Consider the following 20,974-nt stretch of genomic DNA (forward strand, 5'->3'; position numbering starts at 1 on the left):
CACCTGCAAAACCCCTGGAACTGCCCGTACATAGATGGTGGTGCTCAAAGGTTCCACAATGCATCTTCTAGTATGTTTGCCAGAAAAAATCATTATAAACTCAAAGTTCATGCTATTCCTGATCTAGAGTAAGGCCAGCCTGCATGGCTTTCTCTTAAAATAAATAGTGTTTTTAAATTTATGTTCAAAGTTTACTGAAAATGGGCAATGTTTCCTAAATCTCTGGTTCTATATAAATGCACAAACCGGTAGTACATATGTACTTTTATATGCTATGTACTTGTATTGAATTTGATATCTCAATTCTGCTTTATACTTTGCGATATTTCTATGATTTCAGATATTAAAATAAAGTAAATAATGCATCTACATATATATTTTAGGTTATTTGGTGTTAGTTTTGACACTTGAAGTATCAAAATCTATATTTTTATAGATAAAAAAGCTACACTCACCTTCACTTATCTTTACTTTGCTATGCTATATTAGATTATAAATTGATTTATTAACTTTTTAAAAAATTATTTTGTCAAATGTCAGCATGTAAATAATTTTATTTGAAATAGGTCCAAAGGCCATCCAATATTTTACAAATTGACGCCGATGCTTTGTCTTTCTGTTGTCTCTGTGTATATAACTGGTTGCCTGTCTATTGTGAACTATTTAAGCCCTGATGAACTGTCCCCCATTTAGGCCACAGTGGTTAACTGTAGTTTTATAGAATATCTCAACAGATATTTGTAAAACTGTCAAAGTTTTAAAGCCCTGATACTCAGCAAATCCATTCACAAAAGATCTTTGATCGACCTAGGACATTTCTGGTGTTAGATCAAGACCCCAGGTTGCCTCATGGATTGCTATCGTCTCTTCCTTGCATTGCTATCTCTTCTCTTTGGATTGCTATTCACTCCTTCTTGAATTGTTTTTCACTCCTCCTAGAATTGCTATCCACTCCCCCCTTGGTTTGCTATCGAATCCTCCTCAGATTGCTATCCACACCTCTCTTGGATTGCTATCAACTTCGCCATGGATTGCTATCCAATCAACCTAGGATTGCTATTCCCCCACCTTTGATCGCTATCCCCCTCCTTGGATTGCTATCCACCTCCTTGGATTGCTATCCACTCCTCCTTGGATTGCTATTCCCCCTCCTTGGATTGCTATCCACCTCTTTGGATTGCTATCCACCTCCTTGGATTGCTATCCACCTCCTTGGATTGCTATCCACTCCTCCTTGGATTGCTATTCCCCCTCCTTGGATTGCTATCCACCTCTTTGGATTGCTATCCCCCTCCTTGGATTGCTATCCACCTCCTTGGATTGCTATCCACTCCTCCTTGGATTGCTATCCACCTCTTTGGATTGCTATCCACCTCTTTGGATTGCTATCCACCTCTTTAGATTGCTATCCACCCCTCCTTGGATTGCTATCCACCCCTCCTTGGATTGCTATCCACCCCTCCTTGGATTGCTATCCACCCCTCCTTGGATTGCTATCCACCCCTCCTTGGATTGCTATCCAATTCTCCTCAATCCACTCATATCATTTCTTAGTCTTCTTTTCTTAAAATGACTTTTTCTCTCTGAGTGTCCTTTATTTTGTATGGTATACATGTATTTGAACTGGTTTGTGCAAGATGTGGAAGCGTGTTGAGGTCTTTTTGAATTGCAGGTCTTGTGGTCGGGAGTAATAAAGCGTTATCTAGAACTGTTGTCACTTTGTTGTTAGAACCTAAAGCTGCCAGTTTTATTGTGCAATTTTCATGATAAAATGTGATACGAGATAAGTCTGCATTGACATATGCATCATTAGGTGTTTACAGAATTTCGATATCTTGAATCAAATCGCGAGACGTCAAAGAGATCAAGCATGTTTTAAAACAGTCCTTGGTTTTGTTTGTTTCTAAATGGTTATATTAGTTTTAATTTCTTTTATTGATGATTAATTCTATCACATAGTAAAATAGAATAGATTGGTAAAATAAGATGGGACGACACATTTGCACCCGTAATTGACAAAGTCAAGGGTCCTCGACCATATTGGCGATTTTGTTAAACATATCATCACCTAGATCTCCTTGAAGCACTCAGAGATGATTTTAATGCATAGAATGTTCAACTTATTACTCTGTATGCAGAATTTACAAGAGCATTGCATTGATTTGTGGAGTAGTAAGTAAATCCGTGTATATTTGAATGACATTCATGTTCCAAGCATGCAGTAAGCAAAATGTCAAGTCCTCATTTAGCTTGCATGGATTGGTGTTTAGAGCAAATGGTGATGTCGAAATAAATTAGGAATGTAGATAATTTCTATTTGGTGTTGACATTTCATTTTCTAGAAACCACAACTTTAAGCATGTGACCTGGTTGTGGAAATAAGTATGTAATTACAAAATGTTGGATGTATACCAGAGATTATATAATAGTTGTGTTTTTATGTCATCTTTGTAGGGGAGAGAGCCAGAGATGTCTTTCTTCACTCCAGATTGCCGCTTACTGTATTGAGTAAAATTTGGTAAGTACTAAATAAGTCCAAATCTAAGCTTTCTCATATAATACCGATATTTGAATGCTTCAGAGGAATGAGACACATAAACAACTCCCCCCCCCCCCCCCATCCCATGAAAAGACAGCTAGAAAAAACAGTAGAATAATCCGGTAAATTATGCAATTTTCCAGCCTATAGTCTCTTTTTTGAGTTACAATATACTTTTTTAAAGACTTTAGAATTTTAAAGGCTATAAGTTTGCATATGATGAAAAGGTAGGATGAAAGAAGATAATTTTCAATGAAAGATATCTCCGCTTTGATAACAATTAAAGGGATGGCCCTCTAGAGAGAAAGAACATGTACTTCAGTTAGGGTGAAATACTATTTTTACATTGCATTTACTATATCAGTAATTCAATAAAAAGGATTTTCATAGAATAGTAGGAATAAAAGGCAGACTGATAGACATCGCAAACAGTTGTGTCGAGTTCAATTCAGCATTGGGCGTATATGAGTTCTCTATCTGGGGAAGTCAATTTTCGTAGAATCGTAAAGCCACCTCAAGCTCTTGGTTGACAATGATCACTGCTGGCATCAATATCAACACAAATATTTACTGTACATATAGCAAGCTCTTCACATACAATCTACACAGCTGTGTGAACTGTGTGTAGTCCTCGGGTCTCAGGCTTCTTTGGTTGCTAGAGATGTCATTGAAGGCAATTGCATTTTTATTTTGCTAATAAAAGATAATATTGTAAGAATTCGCTTACATTTAAAAGTGTCTAGATTACATGGCGGGACTATTATTGTTCTGCTCTCGAAATGACAGGAAGAATATTCAGCCGTCAGATTGTTTACCGATTTTTGTCATCAGCCGGTTGTAATGCTATTTTACTTGAATACATTTTTTTTTTTTTTATTGGGGGGGGGGGGGGGGTTATTACATGAAAATGACCATAGCATAACTGCATTAGTGGTTATACCTTAAAAGATCTGAAACACATTCTTTCAAAATACATGTTATAGAAGAGAAACTGATGAATAAAAATATAATAGTTGAAGCCATTGAAAGAAATTGATCTATGTATACGGTTTGTCATGTGACTTCATCCTGGTGTACCCACTGCCCATATCAAATACAAGACTAAATGTCCACTCCAGTGATATGTCATAATTTGACAGAACTTTAAAGTAACTCGTCAGCTATCTTATGGTTTTTCCGACTATACACCTGAAAGCGGGCGTTATGAAAATTGTCAAGATGTGTCGTACGCATTCCCATGTAGCATGCATAATGTCATTCAGAGTAGGATTTTTATAAGGGGTATTGATAAGTTATAATATATGTATAAGTATTCCTTTGCTGGATTTTTTCTGAACCATGAGATTGTCAGAGCTAGACTTTATTAGCCTCCTATTTCTTGGCAGCTCCAGGGATTGGTGATATCAAGTGGAATATTTAAAGAGAATTGAAATGAAAAGAAAAAAAATCATGTACTTGCAGTTAATATGCAGATTAAAATGTGCATATTTTTAGTACATATATTTATAATGCCTCTTTTACTTGATTTTCTTATACAAACCTTTTTACTTAAATTTTAGTTTTAAGTTTTTTTTAATAATTAGTCTTGTATTTCATTCCTAAATCTGCTCAAATGGATCAAAAAGGGGGAAATGAATATCTTTTCAAAGTAATTGGAATTCTGAAGGCTAGCTCTTAGGAAAATGATGGATGTAGGTTGTGTAAAGTTGTCCATCTTGTAGTGACAAAATGACAGGAGGAAGTCACTCAAACTCACCCATGTCTGTCACTCGGGACACCAGCTACATGCCTTCTGTCAGATAGACCTGAGTGGTGCATGTATCAGCTTATGAACCTCCATGTGGAAATGTCAACTTGTAGCACATGTATCTCTTTGATGAACCCTGTTGCTCTGTCATATACAGAAACATGTATCACAGATACAGCAACCTATATCAGATGCAACATCATATATCACAGATACAGCATCATATATCACAGATACAACATAATGCATCACAAATATAGCAACATGTACCATAGACCTAGCAACTTGTATCGCATATACATCATCATGTATCACAGATACATCAACATGTACAGACACATCAACATGTATCACACATACAGCATCATATATCACAGATACAGCAACATTTATCACAAATACAACATTATGCATCACAGATATAGCAACATGTACCACAGACGTAGCATCATTTATCACATATACAGCATCATGTATCACAGACACATCAACATGTATCACACATACAGCAACATGTATCAGATACATATCGTGTATGAAATATTGTATGTATCAAGAAAAAAATAGGGTTTTTTATTCTGAATAATTGAATGATAATAATTATATTAAATGTTCACATAATGACATAGCATTATGTTGTTATTCTGTTGTCAATATGTATTATTAAACAACATATATAGAAGTCAGATAATCTGGGAATCATCATCTTAGTCACCCTATTGAATATCTTCTATAGTGTGCATTGGAAGCCTATTCCCATCATAATCCTTATGTAAACAGTCATTAAATTAGGTATTACTTGATGAATAAATGTAAATCCGTATCGTCATTATCATCCATGTTCTGCATTTTGCAAGTCAATCCGAATGTGTGGATTATCACCATACTTCTGTACATATCAAAATGTTTTTGTATGTAAACTACATTAACATTCTGTGTGGCTTGTATATATACCGCAGGCAACTTCATTTATCTTAAAGTTGTTCCTCATACCATAGAAAATTGTGACAAGTTGTGAATTTTGATGTATACTGACGTTTGGTCTTAGAAACTTAAAAACAATTACTCAACCTTAAGATTTATAGTAATTAAGTTGATTTAAAAAAACTAAAGCAAACATTTTTACCATCATAATACAGGATTGATAGATATGTGTGTTACATTTTAAATTAGTCGATGTACATGTTTCTTCAGCTTTACATGTGACCTTGGATTCTCTGATTACGTAGCTTATCGTCATCTTGTATGTAATCAGTAAGGTTCCTGTGTAAAGATAGCATCTCACTAGCAATTTGTCACTTACAAATAAATGTTACCTCAGGGGAATGAAAACATCTAGTCATTTCTCGCAGAATTCTTTTAGTTTAAACATTAATTATCCTGGGGGATGGGGTGGGAGAGGGGGTCTTTATTTTTTTTTTTAAATTTGCATTTTGATTATGGGGACAATCAGTTTTTATAGCTGCATGCATGCTTGAGGAAATGTAATGTTGGATAAGATGTTATTTAGAAATGACCTTCATTCTCACTTTGGTTAAAATTTTGTTTTATTTGGAGAAGGGGTTTTATTATCTTTATGCAATGTACCTTGTACATGCATGTTTATTTTCACTATTACCTAATTTTCCCTTTTTTCAAGATCACATTTACATTGCAAAAATACAACTTTCAAAATTTAAGTTATTTATACAGTATTGAATGCTGTGTAAAAAAATTATAAATTGCAAGAAATGACTTTTAAGCAAATAAAATAAGTCTATAGATTTATCCTGTTTATTGCAATTTTTGTGAAATGCAAAAAAAAAAATAAAAAAAATTGGATATACGGTAATAATGTCTCCATATTTCTTATCTGGGAAATCAGAGAGATTTGACTTGTCATTCTTTTGTTGCCCTCGTAAAGAAACTGGTCTACATATCATACAGGAGATCTATAAAATGACAACTATACTCAATCAGAAACAAATTCCATGACCTTTTTTCACTGAGAATCTTGTCAAAATGAAGATCCTCAACACATTCAATTTTTTTCTTTTTTACCTCGTAAGAAATCGTAGGTAAGGTGTCGAGGATCGGATGGCTTGGTTCCTGTATAAGGGCCTTTGTCCTGTCTATTTGCTAGGTATGCAAATAATCCAGTATTTGACCATCTTGTTCATGGTACATTGAACTGAGTTGTGAACAAGATGAATTGGTTCACTCAAGGGTGGTGAGCAAATGTTTTTATCTGTTTGTGTATTCAGTAAGTACGAATGTCAAAAAAATAAATAAAATAAAGATTATGTTTCTTTTTGTTTGCGCTTGGATGTTGAGCAATTATAAAACGTAGATAGTGATGCAGATTGAATTCTTTGAAGCAGTGAAATTGGACGTAAATTTTGCTAAGATTGTATGACTATTTCTCAAATGCATATTATAGGCTTGATTTATTTTTGAGTTCTTTTTATGAACATGTATCCCCAAGTGCCCTTCCTATTTAAACTGGATTTCACTTTTTTTTTCAGCTGAATATTTATTAAATCATGAAGAGTTCACGAACATGTATGTGTATAACGCTATTTTTTTTTTTTTTTTTTTTGGTTGAAAGTTGTAGCAATAAAACTGTTGTATTTGAAAGTTTTTGTCCCTCCACAATTAATTTAACTGTCAGGTATAAAGGAGTGAGATATTTCCATTGTTTGTTTGGGATTATTATTGTTTTAGTAGAGAAGGGCAGTAGGATCAAAATCTCTGATGAATTGGGATTTGATTAGTGGCACTTATGAGCAATCTCGGCAGGGCATTGGTCAGAGTTTTAAACAAATATCTTTCTCCTGACGGCACTAACAAATAGATTTTATGGTGTCTTTGATTTGTATTTGGGGCTAAATTCTTCATTTATCATAATTACAAAGTTATTTAACCCTTATTACACACATTTAACATTAACATTATTATTTTTATTGATGTCAATAAAATTAGATACAATTTGTAAATATTATGAAAAAAATATGGTTGCAGGCAAATTGGGAGAACAAATTGAAAAATTCCATCAGGATCTAGAGGATTATCTGAAAGCTTTTTAAAAATTCAGTGTGTCAATACAAGGCATTTACCAGTCTGAATATTTCACATTGTGTTCAGCAATTGGAGGGAGAAATGAAAAATCTGTCTTAAGACTGTATGTTCTAGCTGACATACTTTTAATAATTGTTTTTAGTTATTACATATATGGTAGTGGTTTTATGTGTCAGGAAGAATTTAATGTAGTTCATGACAGCAATTCTGTTTTCGTTAGCAACTTTGGCAAATGATATTGAAAATGGTGTATCTGCATGAAGCAAATATAGATCGAGTCAGACACTATTTGTTAGACTGAGAATGTTTCTAAATTCGAAGTGCCATATGTTTTTTTCAATGAAAAATTTATTAAGTCCAAGTCTCCATATTATTTACGTTTATTTTCCAGATCATTCACAGTTTTTTTTCTGCATTTCCATATTAATTTTCACTGCATTTTTTCCATATTTAAAATGCGGAAAAAATGCGTTTACTTGAAATGAAGTATTTACATGCATTGAATAAGGTTGTTTAATTTGATATATAAAAATAGTTTGGTCTTTTTATAGCATATGTTCTCCATGCACTGATTTAATACAAGAGCCCTGTGGTATATCTTTAGGCCAGGGGTGTGGAGACCTTATACCCTAGACTCCTGTTAATAGCTCGGTCCTTTATTGTTCAGTGTTATCAATGTTATCAGCTTGTAGTTGTACTGAAAAAAGGTATCTGGTACGATACATTCACACCTATTTATTCTCGTGTGAGAATCAATTGCTTAATCAGTTAAGGAGTTGAAAAGACGGAATAGTATCGATAAAATGCAAATTGAGCACTGTGTTTAAATATCTGTCCTATCGGAGTTAAGGAATGGCTGATTGATTAAGATGGAAGCTGTAATGATTTGTATGTCAAATATTTGTGTCGAGTTACCGGCACGACGTCTTCTGATCATGTACTTCTTGCTCAGAGGCTTTGGAGATTGACATCTTTACATTCTGTTAACTCGGCCGTCCCCGAAGATTCACAGTCGAATTCTCGCATGACTGTGTCTCTAAGTCTCTTGTCTTCTCTGATTGGTGTCAGTGCTGGTAGCTATAAGAATTCTAAAAGTTTATATCAGTTGGAAGACTTATGTCTGAATATGTATTCATATAAACAAACTCTAAAGATGAGAGGTTGTAAGTGTTTGGTGTTCTACCGCCAGCGGGTATCCCTTGAGAAATATTACTATACCTCCCACCCCACCCCAACAATGTACAGAAGCCAAAACAAGAGAGTTTTAAATAAAGAAAGGGGGGGGGGCTTAACAGTTTGAGCATAGTTTATTTAATGATGGTGAATCCAAGAACATGTATCACATAATGCAGAATAACTTTTTATTAAAGAAAATTTTGAATGTTTGCAAGTACTTGCTGGTGCCTCTCACATGGAATCGAATGTCGGAATTATCCTCATGAATGACTACATGTGAACAAATGTACCTGGTACTCTGAAGTTGGATACATGCAAAAAGCAGTCAGTGTGTTCAAATGTTGATATTGGTGATTGCATGCATGGTAAATAGAATAGTCCTTAATCGTTATGATTGATGGATGTATGAAGTTTGATGGGGTTAATTAATAGTGAGATGAAAGATACGATGGTTGTTGGATATATATAATTTTTAAGGAACAGAGGGTAAATGGTTACGACTAATGGATGGATTATCATGGAGACTTGCTCCAATACAAGAGGAGACATGTTGGTAACATGATACTAAGAATTTTACAATGCAGTACTCAGGGGTAGGTTTCTAGAACCATGAAAGAATAAACCTACTGTTAGACAGATAATGCTAGCAAGGCCTTGTAATTATCAGAATTGTAACACTCAATAATAGAAAAAAAGAATCTTTGTATGTAAGTCTTTCTGAAGCTTCAAAATGACAAGAATGTGAGCATAGAGTAACTTTATTAGTGAAACATGCAAACTCTGCCCCGATGCCTATAGAATATCCGAAGGGGTGGAGCAATAGAGACCCTGAGTCATACTAATTGGTCATTAGCTTCTACAGCTACAATTACATCGGCTATTGTAGTGGGTATACCTTTATTTTTTTTAAAGGAACATGATATGGTATTGTATTTGTGCAGGTTTGGTTTTCCATTGTCGAAGTGGTTTTAGAATTTTTGTATCATTTTGGTTATCGATTACAAATTCCATCTTGCTATTAGCTTTCACAATCTGGATTTGGAACTTAGCTGTGGTTTTGTTGTCTTCTACCATTTACACAAAGCCGATAGCATGCAGTTGATGATTCAGATAAAATGTAATGCATTATGATATGATATACAATGAACTAGTTTCCAGAAAATTGTCTAATTAGCTTCTGGAGACATTATTTTGCAGTTTATTACATGTAGCAGATTGAAATATGAGCTACATGTATAAGGGGGCTTATTGAAAAGAACCATAGAATTCTACATATATACCCAGTATTGGTGGTGTTTGGTAGTTGACAAATTTACATCACTGAATGCCACTAAGAGCACAGTGTTGAATAGTGTGTTAGTTATTTGTAATATTTTGCAAAGAATAATCTTATGAGTGCCTTGGGGTTTATATATCAAACCAAAGTTTAGCCAACATCAAAATGATATGCTTAACTTTTAAAGAAATTATTAATCTTTTAATCCTTTGTTGGATTAAGCAGTCAGTATTTCATGAACACTTAAATTAAGTTGCTTGAACCACTGTGCACTGTACATGCCTGATCAATTCTAAGTCTTAATGTCTAGGCCAACTTAAGGTATAGTTGAGTGCAAGTAAATAGAATAGACAAAATATCCTTGTAACATGTATTGAAAGCAAGATATATGGATGGCAATTTTAGAATTTTTATTGTAGAAAAAGCTAAAAAAAAAAAAAAAAAAAAAAAAGCAAATTACATCAATGGCAGACATCTTATTTTGTCTTGGTTCACATATCTTGAAAAAAGAGTTGAAGAAGAAAAGGATGAGCTGTTCAGTTGTAGATGTGCCTGCCGATAATGCCGACAGATATTGTGGACGTGTTCCAATCTGCATAGATCTTGTCAACTTTGTCACACCTTTCTGTGTGTAGTGCAGAGTTGCACCCTTAGTTTATCTTGAGTGATTTAAATCTACCCTGCCATCAAAAAGAGAATGGTCGTAGCCAAGTCTGTCAAAGTTCAGCGGGGGTTATCAACGGAGGATGTAGGAATGGAACCGGGAGAGACATCTTGTCAATGCAGGGCCGGTCTGACTGTCTCCCGCACTCAATATGGAATTACCTGTATCGATGAAAGGCAAACAAGTAGTTGACAAATTGATATTTGATTCAACACCTGTTGGTGTTGTAAATCAGCTGAATTGCCAACAAATATAGCATTTTTATCTATTGCATATGCTGCAAGAAATCAATATATATATTGAGCATAAAAAAGAAAGTGGTATTACAGTCAGCTTTCAACATAAATTCAATGGAATTAGGGAAATAATTCACTTTTATATGTTCTAACATCATAGTCATACAAGATTAAAGCAATATGAGCTGCAATTTTCATGTTGAATTTTTTTCTTACGAAAAGGCAGTTTCCTTCTTAAATGACAACAAAAAAATGGTTTTAAATTTCTGTAAGCTGTATTTTTGTGGGAAAAGCCATTCAGAAGCCTTTATTTGAGCAAAATTGAATTACTGTCGTCCTGTACAAAAATTGATTTGCTATATATTCCATATAAGAGAAATCTTTCTTCTGACAAAAATTCATGATTTTTTTCAAACTTTATTCACCATAAAAGCTTAAGTCACATGCATACTTATCATACTAGCAGGTTTCTGCAGCAAGATAAAATTCTAAACAATACAGCTCATATTGCTTTAAAGTAATGGTAATAATAAAAGCAAATTTCATAAGTCTTGTTTTTAAATAAAAAATGCAATACCAGTATGGCAACTACCATTATGGACATGAATAGAATGAAATACCAGTAAGGTGAAATACCGGTACCATTTAAGGACACATCAAAGAACTGTTCATATCTGTGACAGGTTTCCCAGGGTCCAAAATAGCTTTACTACAGCCACAGTCTGTATTTTTTATAGGATTACAGAGAAAATCTATGACCACCATCATTTACATTGCTCAGAGCTAGAGCATGGTCAGTCTGAACATTCCCTTTGTCTTAAAGGATAATTACCTGTAAATCAGGTGAAAAAAAAATCTATCAGAATTTATTATCAGGGTGTATTTATCCAGCCTATTTTCCTTCTGGAAATACGTTTGTAAAGGTGTTAAAGCCCCCCATATGTCATAGTTTTTATTTCTGAAATTGATTTTTATTTTCTGTTATCTTAATGTCCCGATGTTGTCTCCTGTGTCTGAAAGTTAAGGTATAAAACCGCAGAGTGATGCGACTCTGCATATTGTATTCAGGTAGTTTGACCATTGATTAGGGCCATAGCCAAACATTGATTCGCCTGGTATTAATAATCACAGTCCTAATAGATTTTTATCAGAGAAACTTAATTGATTAACTGGGCTGAATAAACACTCTGGAGCTAAAGCATCGTTTTTATCATTACGGACTTCCTGTTCTTTATAGTGCAGTATCAGAAGACATGATGAGAAAAGTTCGGATCCTTACATACGCCATTACCCACCTTTCCCAATATCAGGAATTCCCTTAATACGAAAGGTTTTTGCTGGGTTACCCAAATTTATGTGTTTCAACCCGCAAGTTTTATTTTGGTGGAAGATGTGATAGCTATAGCAGGATTTGGCTCATTTTCATTAATTTCGTACTCTATAAGGTAATAAGCCAATGAGATAAGGAACGTGCCCTTGATATACACTCATTAATTCGAACAGCGAATGCAGCTCCTTTCAGGCTCCACCATTACCCCAGGTGCATTACAAATGACCGCTTTATTTGGCGGCATTGTGTCAAGATTGAGATTTCGCAGCAGAAGTATAAAGGTGTGTGATTGGAAGTCGTTTTCCCATTAACACTGCCATCAATTGAAGAGAACACATTAAAAATTTAATGGGGCTTGGTATTGAGTTCATTCAATGGGGGTTTTTGCTATTCAGGGTATCTTGCTAACGCTTGAGTCTGAGCCCCGTAATAAGCGAAACTTCTACAACTTTCCACAGGTAACAGACATGTCAATACCTAGCTTTGATATATACATTTAGGTGACAAGTAAATGAATTTATGGTCATTGCTTCTTTATGAATCAGTCGATCACATTATCAGACAAAGCTGTTACAATGCTTTTCATTAGCTGACATTTTAACATTGAGTAGTGAAGGGTCACTCACTCATAATATAAAGCTTAATACTGTTTCAAAGAAATAGCTTCAACTCAAGTGAATTGAGATCAATTTCCCCTTATATTCTAGTAATTCTTTGACAAAACCTTTCCCTCAGACTTTGAGATACCGGTAATTGGATGTGTAAAGAAAAAAATTGGTTTTCTTTTTCGTTCTTTTGCTACATGAGGTTGTGTCATTTTTAGCTAATTCTAAAATGAACATAAAAATGGGTATTTTTTGTGTGTTTACAAATTAAATTATAGTTTACTTATGTTGATCTCATAATGTTTTCAGTTCTTACATACAAAAGCATCATTTGGCACCAATTCATTGGCATTCTGTGGAGTTAATATAATAGTTCTGATGTTACAATAGTTAATGAAAATTTCATGGGACAATTTGTCTGAGTAAACTCTATCGATTGTGGTGCTCATTTGACCCTCAACCAGTAAATGTCCATGAAGTTTGATATTTTATAGACAGCCTTTTAAGCTTGATGTATGGCGGTAAAAACCCAGCAATGAACAAGTGCCTTCTGTATTTTATTCCTCCTCAATGTTGACACAATCCCATTCCTTCTTAAATACCAAGAAATGTAGACCTCGTTCAAAACGGAAATATTTTATTGCCCGTATTTTTGTTTAAAATGTAGCCGGTGCTTAATCACAGTTAATTTCTTTTTGGATTCAAAATATTTGTATTGAGTTCTGTTTGTAGTTTCTGATAAAACTTTCAATACTTGGTAAGCAACCAGAGTTTGTGATCGTATTGTTGAGAATCTATATCAACACTCATACCGGGTATCAAACATTTATCTCACTGACAAATCTGAATTGTCATGTTCATTGCGTGATGATATCCTGTTAATATACAAATATTTTACTAAGGTACAGAAGTTTTAATCGGGGGATATTGACATACTTATTTGTATTCATTCATGACAAATAGGCCTTGCTGCTTTAAAACTTTAAATGCAGTTCTTGAAGTCTATTCAAGTATGGCCAATCCCTGGCTGATCCCACAGAAACTGACTTTTCATGGCCTTTCTTCTGCCGAACATTATCCCAAAGAACTTTCATTGTTCTCCTGAAGGAATTTAGAATGACAATGGATTTTTTTTTATTTCTATGTTTTGACACTAATGAATACACATTTTTTTAAACAAATACTTTTTTACTTTAAATTTTACGGTCAAGAATATGTTAGTCATGATACATAAGTGGGTCAGCGATTATCAAAATTAGGTACAGGTATTATAGACAAAGGGAAGCAACTCTTATGTTGTTATGTCTCTATTTTTGTAGGAACTTGGCCGATGTCAGTAATGATAACCTAATGAACGTCAGTGAGTTCATTGTGGCACTGCATCTGATCAATGGCGTTCTGGGAGGAAAACAAGTCCCCAAAGTCCTACCAGAGAATTTGGAGGTCCCCAGCCAGGAGGAGGTGCCTATTGAGGTCCCCTCTGTATCTGAAAGAGAGGCTTACAACACGGTCTTCCAGAAATGTGACCAGTCTGGAAAGGGTCATATTAATGGTGAGATCAAAGACAAATTCATTTTTTTTTTACTCTATAAAGTTGGGAATGCTGAACTTTTCTATCAGAATTACAGACATCATTGGCAGTCTCTGATACCTTCTTTAGCAGGACTTACTTTAGAATTTTTTTACCAATTTAACCTCTGGCAAGTCACTTTCATCCATATATATTTAAAAAAAAATCTTCTGAATTGCATAGGATTTTGAGGCTCTTTGTATCCAGGCTCTAAAAAAACCCACCATAAATGTTAGAATGACTGTTATCCAATGCCTTTAGGGGCAAAATTCCACACGATTAGTTGACCACTATTGTTGCCAATAAAATGGTCCAGACATCAAAGTTTTGACCATGAGCAAAGATTTAATGCTTTTCAACAAAGATTTCAATTACTGTGTGAAAAATAGAATGTGTTGAGTGATGTTTCCTTAGGATATCAGATCAAGTAGCAGCTAAGTACTGTAAGGAAACATAAAATGGTTTTACAGAGGAACATATTACTCTCTTCTGTATATACCAATGAAATCTATACCTGTATTTAAAGTGATTTATTGGTAGCTGTAAATGCCTTATTTGTTGCAGAGCTTAAATTTCTAATTTTGTCCATTTTTATTACCGGTACTTTTATGAGGAAATTGTTTATCCTGCCAATATCTGGGGAATACCGGTAGTAGCTTTGTGCTACATTCAGTTGCATAGTTCTTAAATGGATGCAAAGTTATACTGTTATATTGTAACTGTTGTCTATCAAAGCATTCTTTACCATTTCTGAAATGTCATGTCAATCTAAGGATTTAAGTATTCAAAAAAAAAATTTCTTGCAAAGCATACCCAGTGATGGCCTGGCCCATATATCAAAAAAAAAAAAATTGAGAGAATCATGCCCAACTCCACCCCTACCCCTTAATCTGAATGACAAAAGCATCACCTATTTTGGTAGCTCCTTTTTTTCATGTAAAAGTAATTTAAAGGATTTTTTATAGGTGAAGATGCAGTGGAAATTTTCAAGGCTTCAAAGCTGGAATCGGAAAAATTGGCCTCTGTTTGGGATTGGAGTGACCTGAACAGAGATGGTCGGTTAAGCAGAGACGAGTGGGTCGTGGCCTGCCATCTCTTACGGCATCTGAAAAATGGTCAGTTGTTATAATTATTTGAAACGCTGTCAGTTTTTATATATCTGAAAATTGGTTAGCTGTATAAATATATGAAAAATGGTCAGTTTTGATCAAAGGTCTTGAAAAGGATAATTTGTTTTACCGGTAAATATATTGTTGATACAATATATTGTGTAAAGATACCCTGGTACTTATAGAATTGTGCTGCTGTGTTGCAGAAAAGGTTTTCCTTCAAAGGGTCCTAAATTGCAGAAAATAATTGACATAGACATGTATAGTTTATCAACTCAGTTTCTTAAATTACAACAGTTTTTCCAAATATTGACACCCCATGAATTTAACCATATAACATAGTTATGGCCTACATGTAGCTACATCTACTTTATAAAAGTGGAATGCATAACCCACAGAAATTGCCACTGAGTGTGTCAATGCAGTAGTAAATGGATTTAATAAAGAGAGAGAGGTTCTGTAATCAGTTTATTGACAGAATATTAGAGGTGGCCATTTTTTCTGTGATGTAAAATGTATTGACAAGTTAATCCATTGAGTAAAAATTTACAATCAATATGTTCATGGGCAGGCTATAGATTTTTTTTCTATTCAAGGGAAAGTTCTATTAAGGTTTGTTTTAATTTGAAAGGGGATTCTCATACGTCCACTTTGGTAAGCAAATTTATTAACATTTAATCCAGCGTACTTTGGAAAACATATACAAGTGGATATATTTGATCTTGCTATCAATAAATGGTGTTAACTTTTTTTCAGTCAATTCACAGCATGCATTTATTCCTTTTTTGTAATGAAAAAAGTACTGATTAACAATCTATTCGGTCAGAAAATTTTGGATGATAAAATTTATACCCTTACATACTCAGATTTTAAAATGCATAGTATAGATATAACTCTATATAAACAATGTTGCACGCACAAATGGAAATATATTAAAATATGAATGTGTTATTTTGTTTGGCATCTTAATAAACTGTAAGAGTTTTAAATAGTGTGGAATTTTTTAATTGCTCACCAATTTAAATCTGGCCCAGAAAATACAATACATTTTTATCAGAGTTCAATTTTTTTCTTCTCAAGATTCCATTGTCCTGAATTTAAATTCCTGAGGAATAATTAGATGGATTTTTGAGGGCTAATAATGTCAGAATCTGCCTATATCAAATGTTTAACCCTTTATCAAACAAACAAAATCAATACCTATTAGGAATACACTTATCTTTCTTTGTGACAAACACAAAAACAATGCAGTTGGACACTTGTACTGTGCTTCTGAAGTCTTGTTTCTTGTGGATTTCTGATTTGTAGAATTTTGTTTTATTCTGACAGGGAAATCCTTGAATGGTGTAGTGAATCCTTTTGACTTAGTCCCAAACAAAGTGTCTCCAACTTCACTTCTGGCTCGCAAAACAAAGTAAGTACTGCAAATATTTTGCATTATGATAAATGGTCTTTCATTAGGGTGGGGTAAAGTTAAGGTGAGAGGAGGTTTTTGAATTACGGTATTTGTTATTATACCAATAATAAGTCTGCAACTTGCGTCAACTTTTACCATATATTTTTGGCAACTTCGTACGTGGTGTAAGATTGATGGTTCAAGGTCATTACTCTGAAATTATTTAAAAAGATAATGACCATTTTATTTCTATAAAATTTGCAGATTTCGATTTTGTTTCAAGTTAGATTTAAGACCACTATGTTCGTGTTGTTCACATTAAGCAATTAATTATCTGAAGTGTTGACACATTTGGAAGGACCGTAGATAAGCCATAGCTCTCTGCTAGGTGTTGTCTTTGTAGCCAGGAATGGACATAACCACAAGACAACTGGATTCTTCATTCTTGTTTGCCTTCATCCCAATCTGCCCTAAACATCCTCCACCTTAGTGTAAAACAATAGATAATAAATCATTCTTAATCTGCTTTCATGTTTCCTGTTTCAGAATTGAAGACTATGAAAAGCACAAACAGAGATTAATGCAACTTAAGGTAAAAAAAAAAAGTCTTGAAAAACTTTTTAATTTTCTGCCAGGGTAATTTATATCCTCAAATCAGTAACAATAGGTATTACGTGAGTACTTAATTCAGCGTTCCTGCCGTTTCTATCAAATTCTGAGAATATAAAATTGTGAATGCCAAACTTTTATTTTAATTTCTTGCAATTAATTCACAAACGTCAGATGAATTAAAGCAAGATTTTAAAATTTGCCAGTGGTGTTTCTGGCAATTTTATTTGGATGTTGAATTGACACATTTAATTTGAAATCTCTGGTATCGTTAGTTGCTTTTTAAGAATCAATAATTGATCTTTATCATGCAGATCATCTCATTGAATGAACAAGTGAAAGTGCACTGTAAAATATCCCTTGGTCAAAATTTGATCAAACTTTAAATGAGAATCCCAAGACATTTGAAATAGTTTCACATACAACTGTAAAGTTTAAGTTGCACATAAATAAGGAGTGCTCTCCCATTTGTCAAACTGTGGACCCAGAAAAGAAATCCTTGATGTCAGCCATTATTGCCCTCTTTGAACTATTTATTGGTCATAACATCGGTCAAAAATCTAGAGATTCCTAGCTTTTAAAATCTTGTTGTTTAAACATGGCTTTGTGAAGTAATGCTCAGCTGAATACAAAAATGTTGAAAGTTTAAATTATGCCAAATAATGCCAGTACCTATGAAGAATAACATACTATGTGTCTGCATTGCTCGAGCCATGGGTATAAAAGTAAATATGGCTTTGCTGTATCTGAATGGTCCATTTAATGTGTATAACTATTGACCCTTCTAACAGAATAGATCGGGTTATTCATATTATCGCCCATATTACAAAGTCGCTTGGTGAAGGAGTTATTAACAGAAGACCCAAATGACATATTTGTTTTGACCAAAGATTTACAATCTCTTTGAAAAGTCTGTTACACATTGTATAGAGCTTGAAGTACATGTTACATACCCCTCCTGACTTGACCATGTTTTTATTTGTTTAGGAAAAACGGAAAGTGCAAATCGAGCGAGAAAGTCGAAGACTAGAGTTGTTGAAAGAAAAAAAACAACTTCAAGAGGAGCTGGTATAGTTTTTTTTTTCTTTACATTAATTTCAGTTGTCAGTTAACAGCTTATATTGCAGCCATTACTGTTCAGTTGTGTTACGGTACCAGTAATTTGTGTTTCAAGCTTTTGTTTGTTCTTTTTCAAATCAATTACCCCAAGAAATTTTGAATTTTAAAGGTAGGAAAATATTTATGATTTTGTACCCCATTTTTATGGCACATGTCGATAAATATTCAGGTGTGAGGACATTTCGTGTGTAGTTTTTAAATTCATTACAAATTCATATATGATGTCATTTTCTGCCGCAGATCACATATCTGAAAAACAACAATAACGGCCTATTGAGTGAAGAGGAAATCAACCTAATTACCCAGAGTGACAAAGAGAACTTGGAGAAACTCGAAGAAATTGTAGCCAGGTATTTGAGTCTTGAAGTATGAGAAAAATCAATCTCTCTTTGGGTTTCTTTTATGTTAAAGGAAATGTGGGTCTGTAATTTGCTACAGGAAATTCCTGAGAGTGTTATAAATGTCATTGTTTTTAGGAGAAACTACGTAGTATACATTTATACTTCATTACAACATTGCTGTTGGGAAACTGAATTCCTGGGGTACCTTTATATATTTGGCTAATTAATTTTTAAAATGATGTTTCATTGCATGACCTTATAAGATGATAAAATGTGAAACGTACATCTATTATCAACAATGATGAATGATGGAAGATCTTATGAGTTTCTGTCTAAAGATGGAATTCCTGTTTCAGCCAAACATTCTAATTCATCTCCATGAAGTCAGAAAATTTTCAGTAACTTTGATTTGTAAGACTGTATATTTTAATTTATATTAGGTTGAAGAAGGAGCATGAGCTTGTGAGACAGGAAACAGTTCAGGTGATCCTTGGTGAGCAGAAGTTACAAGTGGAGCATCGTCTGCTCAAAAATGAACTGGATGAACTTACAAAGGTGAGAGGTCAAGGTCATATGAATGCACTAATTCATGTAAGCTTAGGTATATTAAGACGTCTTGAAATCAAGTATTTGCAAAATAATTGATTTGAGTAAAATTTTCCTATTTTTTGAAAATATTGTAATAAATTTTTCTAGCTAAATTTTATCTACCATTATTTTATAAGGGCATAACACTTAATTTGCATCATGCTGAAAATTTTTTTGTGTACAAATGTGCTATCAAATAAATCTGAAGGAATCTACAACAGCAATTACCTCATGTATGTCAACTTTTAACCTTTAGGTTTAAGTTACCTTTGGTGTCTACATTTTGAATCATTATAAACTTGACTTTTGACTTGGATTTTCTCTGAACTGAATTTTTCCCACAAAATACCCCAACCAGACTTTCAGTTGGCACAGGATAAATAGATTAGAGAAACCTGGGTCTACCTGCTAATACTCTTAATCCTATTTATTTGGATGTGCATTTAAAACATGAAAAGCAATCCTTTAGATGATCTATCTTCCTTTGCATGTTTTAATTAACAGATTTTTCTTTAAGACTGTCCATGAAATTAATTTTTTTGTGGATTGGTCTAAATAATACAATTCACCATGTAGAAATTTAGAAATGGCGCTGATTTTTTGCTCAATCAAGGCATTCTTGTGTTCTGTCTTCAGAGGTTAGGAACTCAGCACACGAAGGCTACAAAAGACCCTGACCCATTCCATCAGCTCTATGAACAGAGAAAAGGTTGGTTTAATCTTCAAAGCGTAATGGCAGTATTTTACTTTGGCCTTCTCACAATACTGTATTTGTTCTAGAAATTTTAAATTTTCAGAAGGCTTTAGAGATAATTTGATGCAATGTAGTGATACAGTGACCTTTTCATTTAACACATGTACAGTCCTGACATGGTAATCTAACGAGCTATATTAGGTGCATAGAATGGTATTCTTACCCAAAGCTTTTTGATTCTTGATTTTATTTGATTCAAATGTAAAAATTAGTTGTGTGGGTCTTTAAATGCTATAAAATGTAACACAGTAATAGGTTGTAAATGGATTGATAAATTTTAAGTTGGAAAAAAAATCAATCAAGTATTTTGAATTATTTAGTAGAACAGATTGAATGTTTTAAAGGTTAAACTTTAAGCTAGTTTAGTAATTATCTGTATTAAATTGCCTTATCTAGAAGAAAGAAAGAAGAGTAATTTGTCCGAGGGAGAGGAGCCCGAGGTCCATCTGCCATTTAATCCGTTTGACACAGAGTCCCTCCATCATAGTTCTGTCTCAGGCTCTCACCTGTTTCTGAGTCCCAACTCCCTGAACAATAACAACACCAAGCACACCCCACAGACTCAGGCACTTCTGGGGAGTCTGAAGGAATTTGGGGAGGATTTTCTTGGGGCCTGGTCCAACGGTCCCACCCCCATGGCCACTACAGAGGATGAAGACCCAGTGTTTAAAACTGTAGAAGGTGAGGACATTGATGTAAAAAGTTTGAAATAAAATATTTAATTGGTTAAAAAATGTATACCGGTAAATAAAATATTCCAGAAGGTAATGAATTCTTGTAAATAACATTAAATTTGCTCATTTCTGTCTCTGGGCTACCCAGTAATTCGAATTTAAGAAATAGAAATATCAATTAAAA

The 20,974-nt window shown here is 33.9% G+C and overlaps 1 protein-coding gene across 1 annotated transcript in view; it reads left to right on the top strand.

The window, feature by feature from the left end:
• Positions 1-20,974, top strand: part of LOC128164698 (titin-like) — a 47,021-nt gene that overhangs the window by 3,052 nt on the left and 22,995 nt on the right. The window contains exons 3-12 of the mRNA XM_052828686.1: positions 2,455-2,518; positions 13,950-14,182; positions 15,166-15,315; positions 16,639-16,723; positions 17,252-17,297; positions 18,302-18,382; positions 18,674-18,783; positions 19,215-19,329; positions 19,999-20,071; positions 20,513-20,797. Coding sequence (XP_052684646.1) covers positions 2,455-2,518; positions 13,950-14,182; positions 15,166-15,315; positions 16,639-16,723; positions 17,252-17,297; positions 18,302-18,382; positions 18,674-18,783; positions 19,215-19,329; positions 19,999-20,071; positions 20,513-20,797 — 1,242 coding nt within the window. The remainder of the gene's footprint in view (positions 1-2,454; positions 2,519-13,949; positions 14,183-15,165; positions 15,316-16,638; positions 16,724-17,251; positions 17,298-18,301; positions 18,383-18,673; positions 18,784-19,214; positions 19,330-19,998; positions 20,072-20,512; positions 20,798-20,974) is intronic.

This window comes from Crassostrea angulata, chromosome 10 (genome assembly GCF_025612915.1).
Source record: "Crassostrea angulata isolate pt1a10 chromosome 10, ASM2561291v2, whole genome shotgun sequence".
NCBI classification, from domain to species: domain Eukaryota; kingdom Metazoa; phylum Mollusca; class Bivalvia; order Ostreida; family Ostreidae; genus Magallana; species Magallana angulata.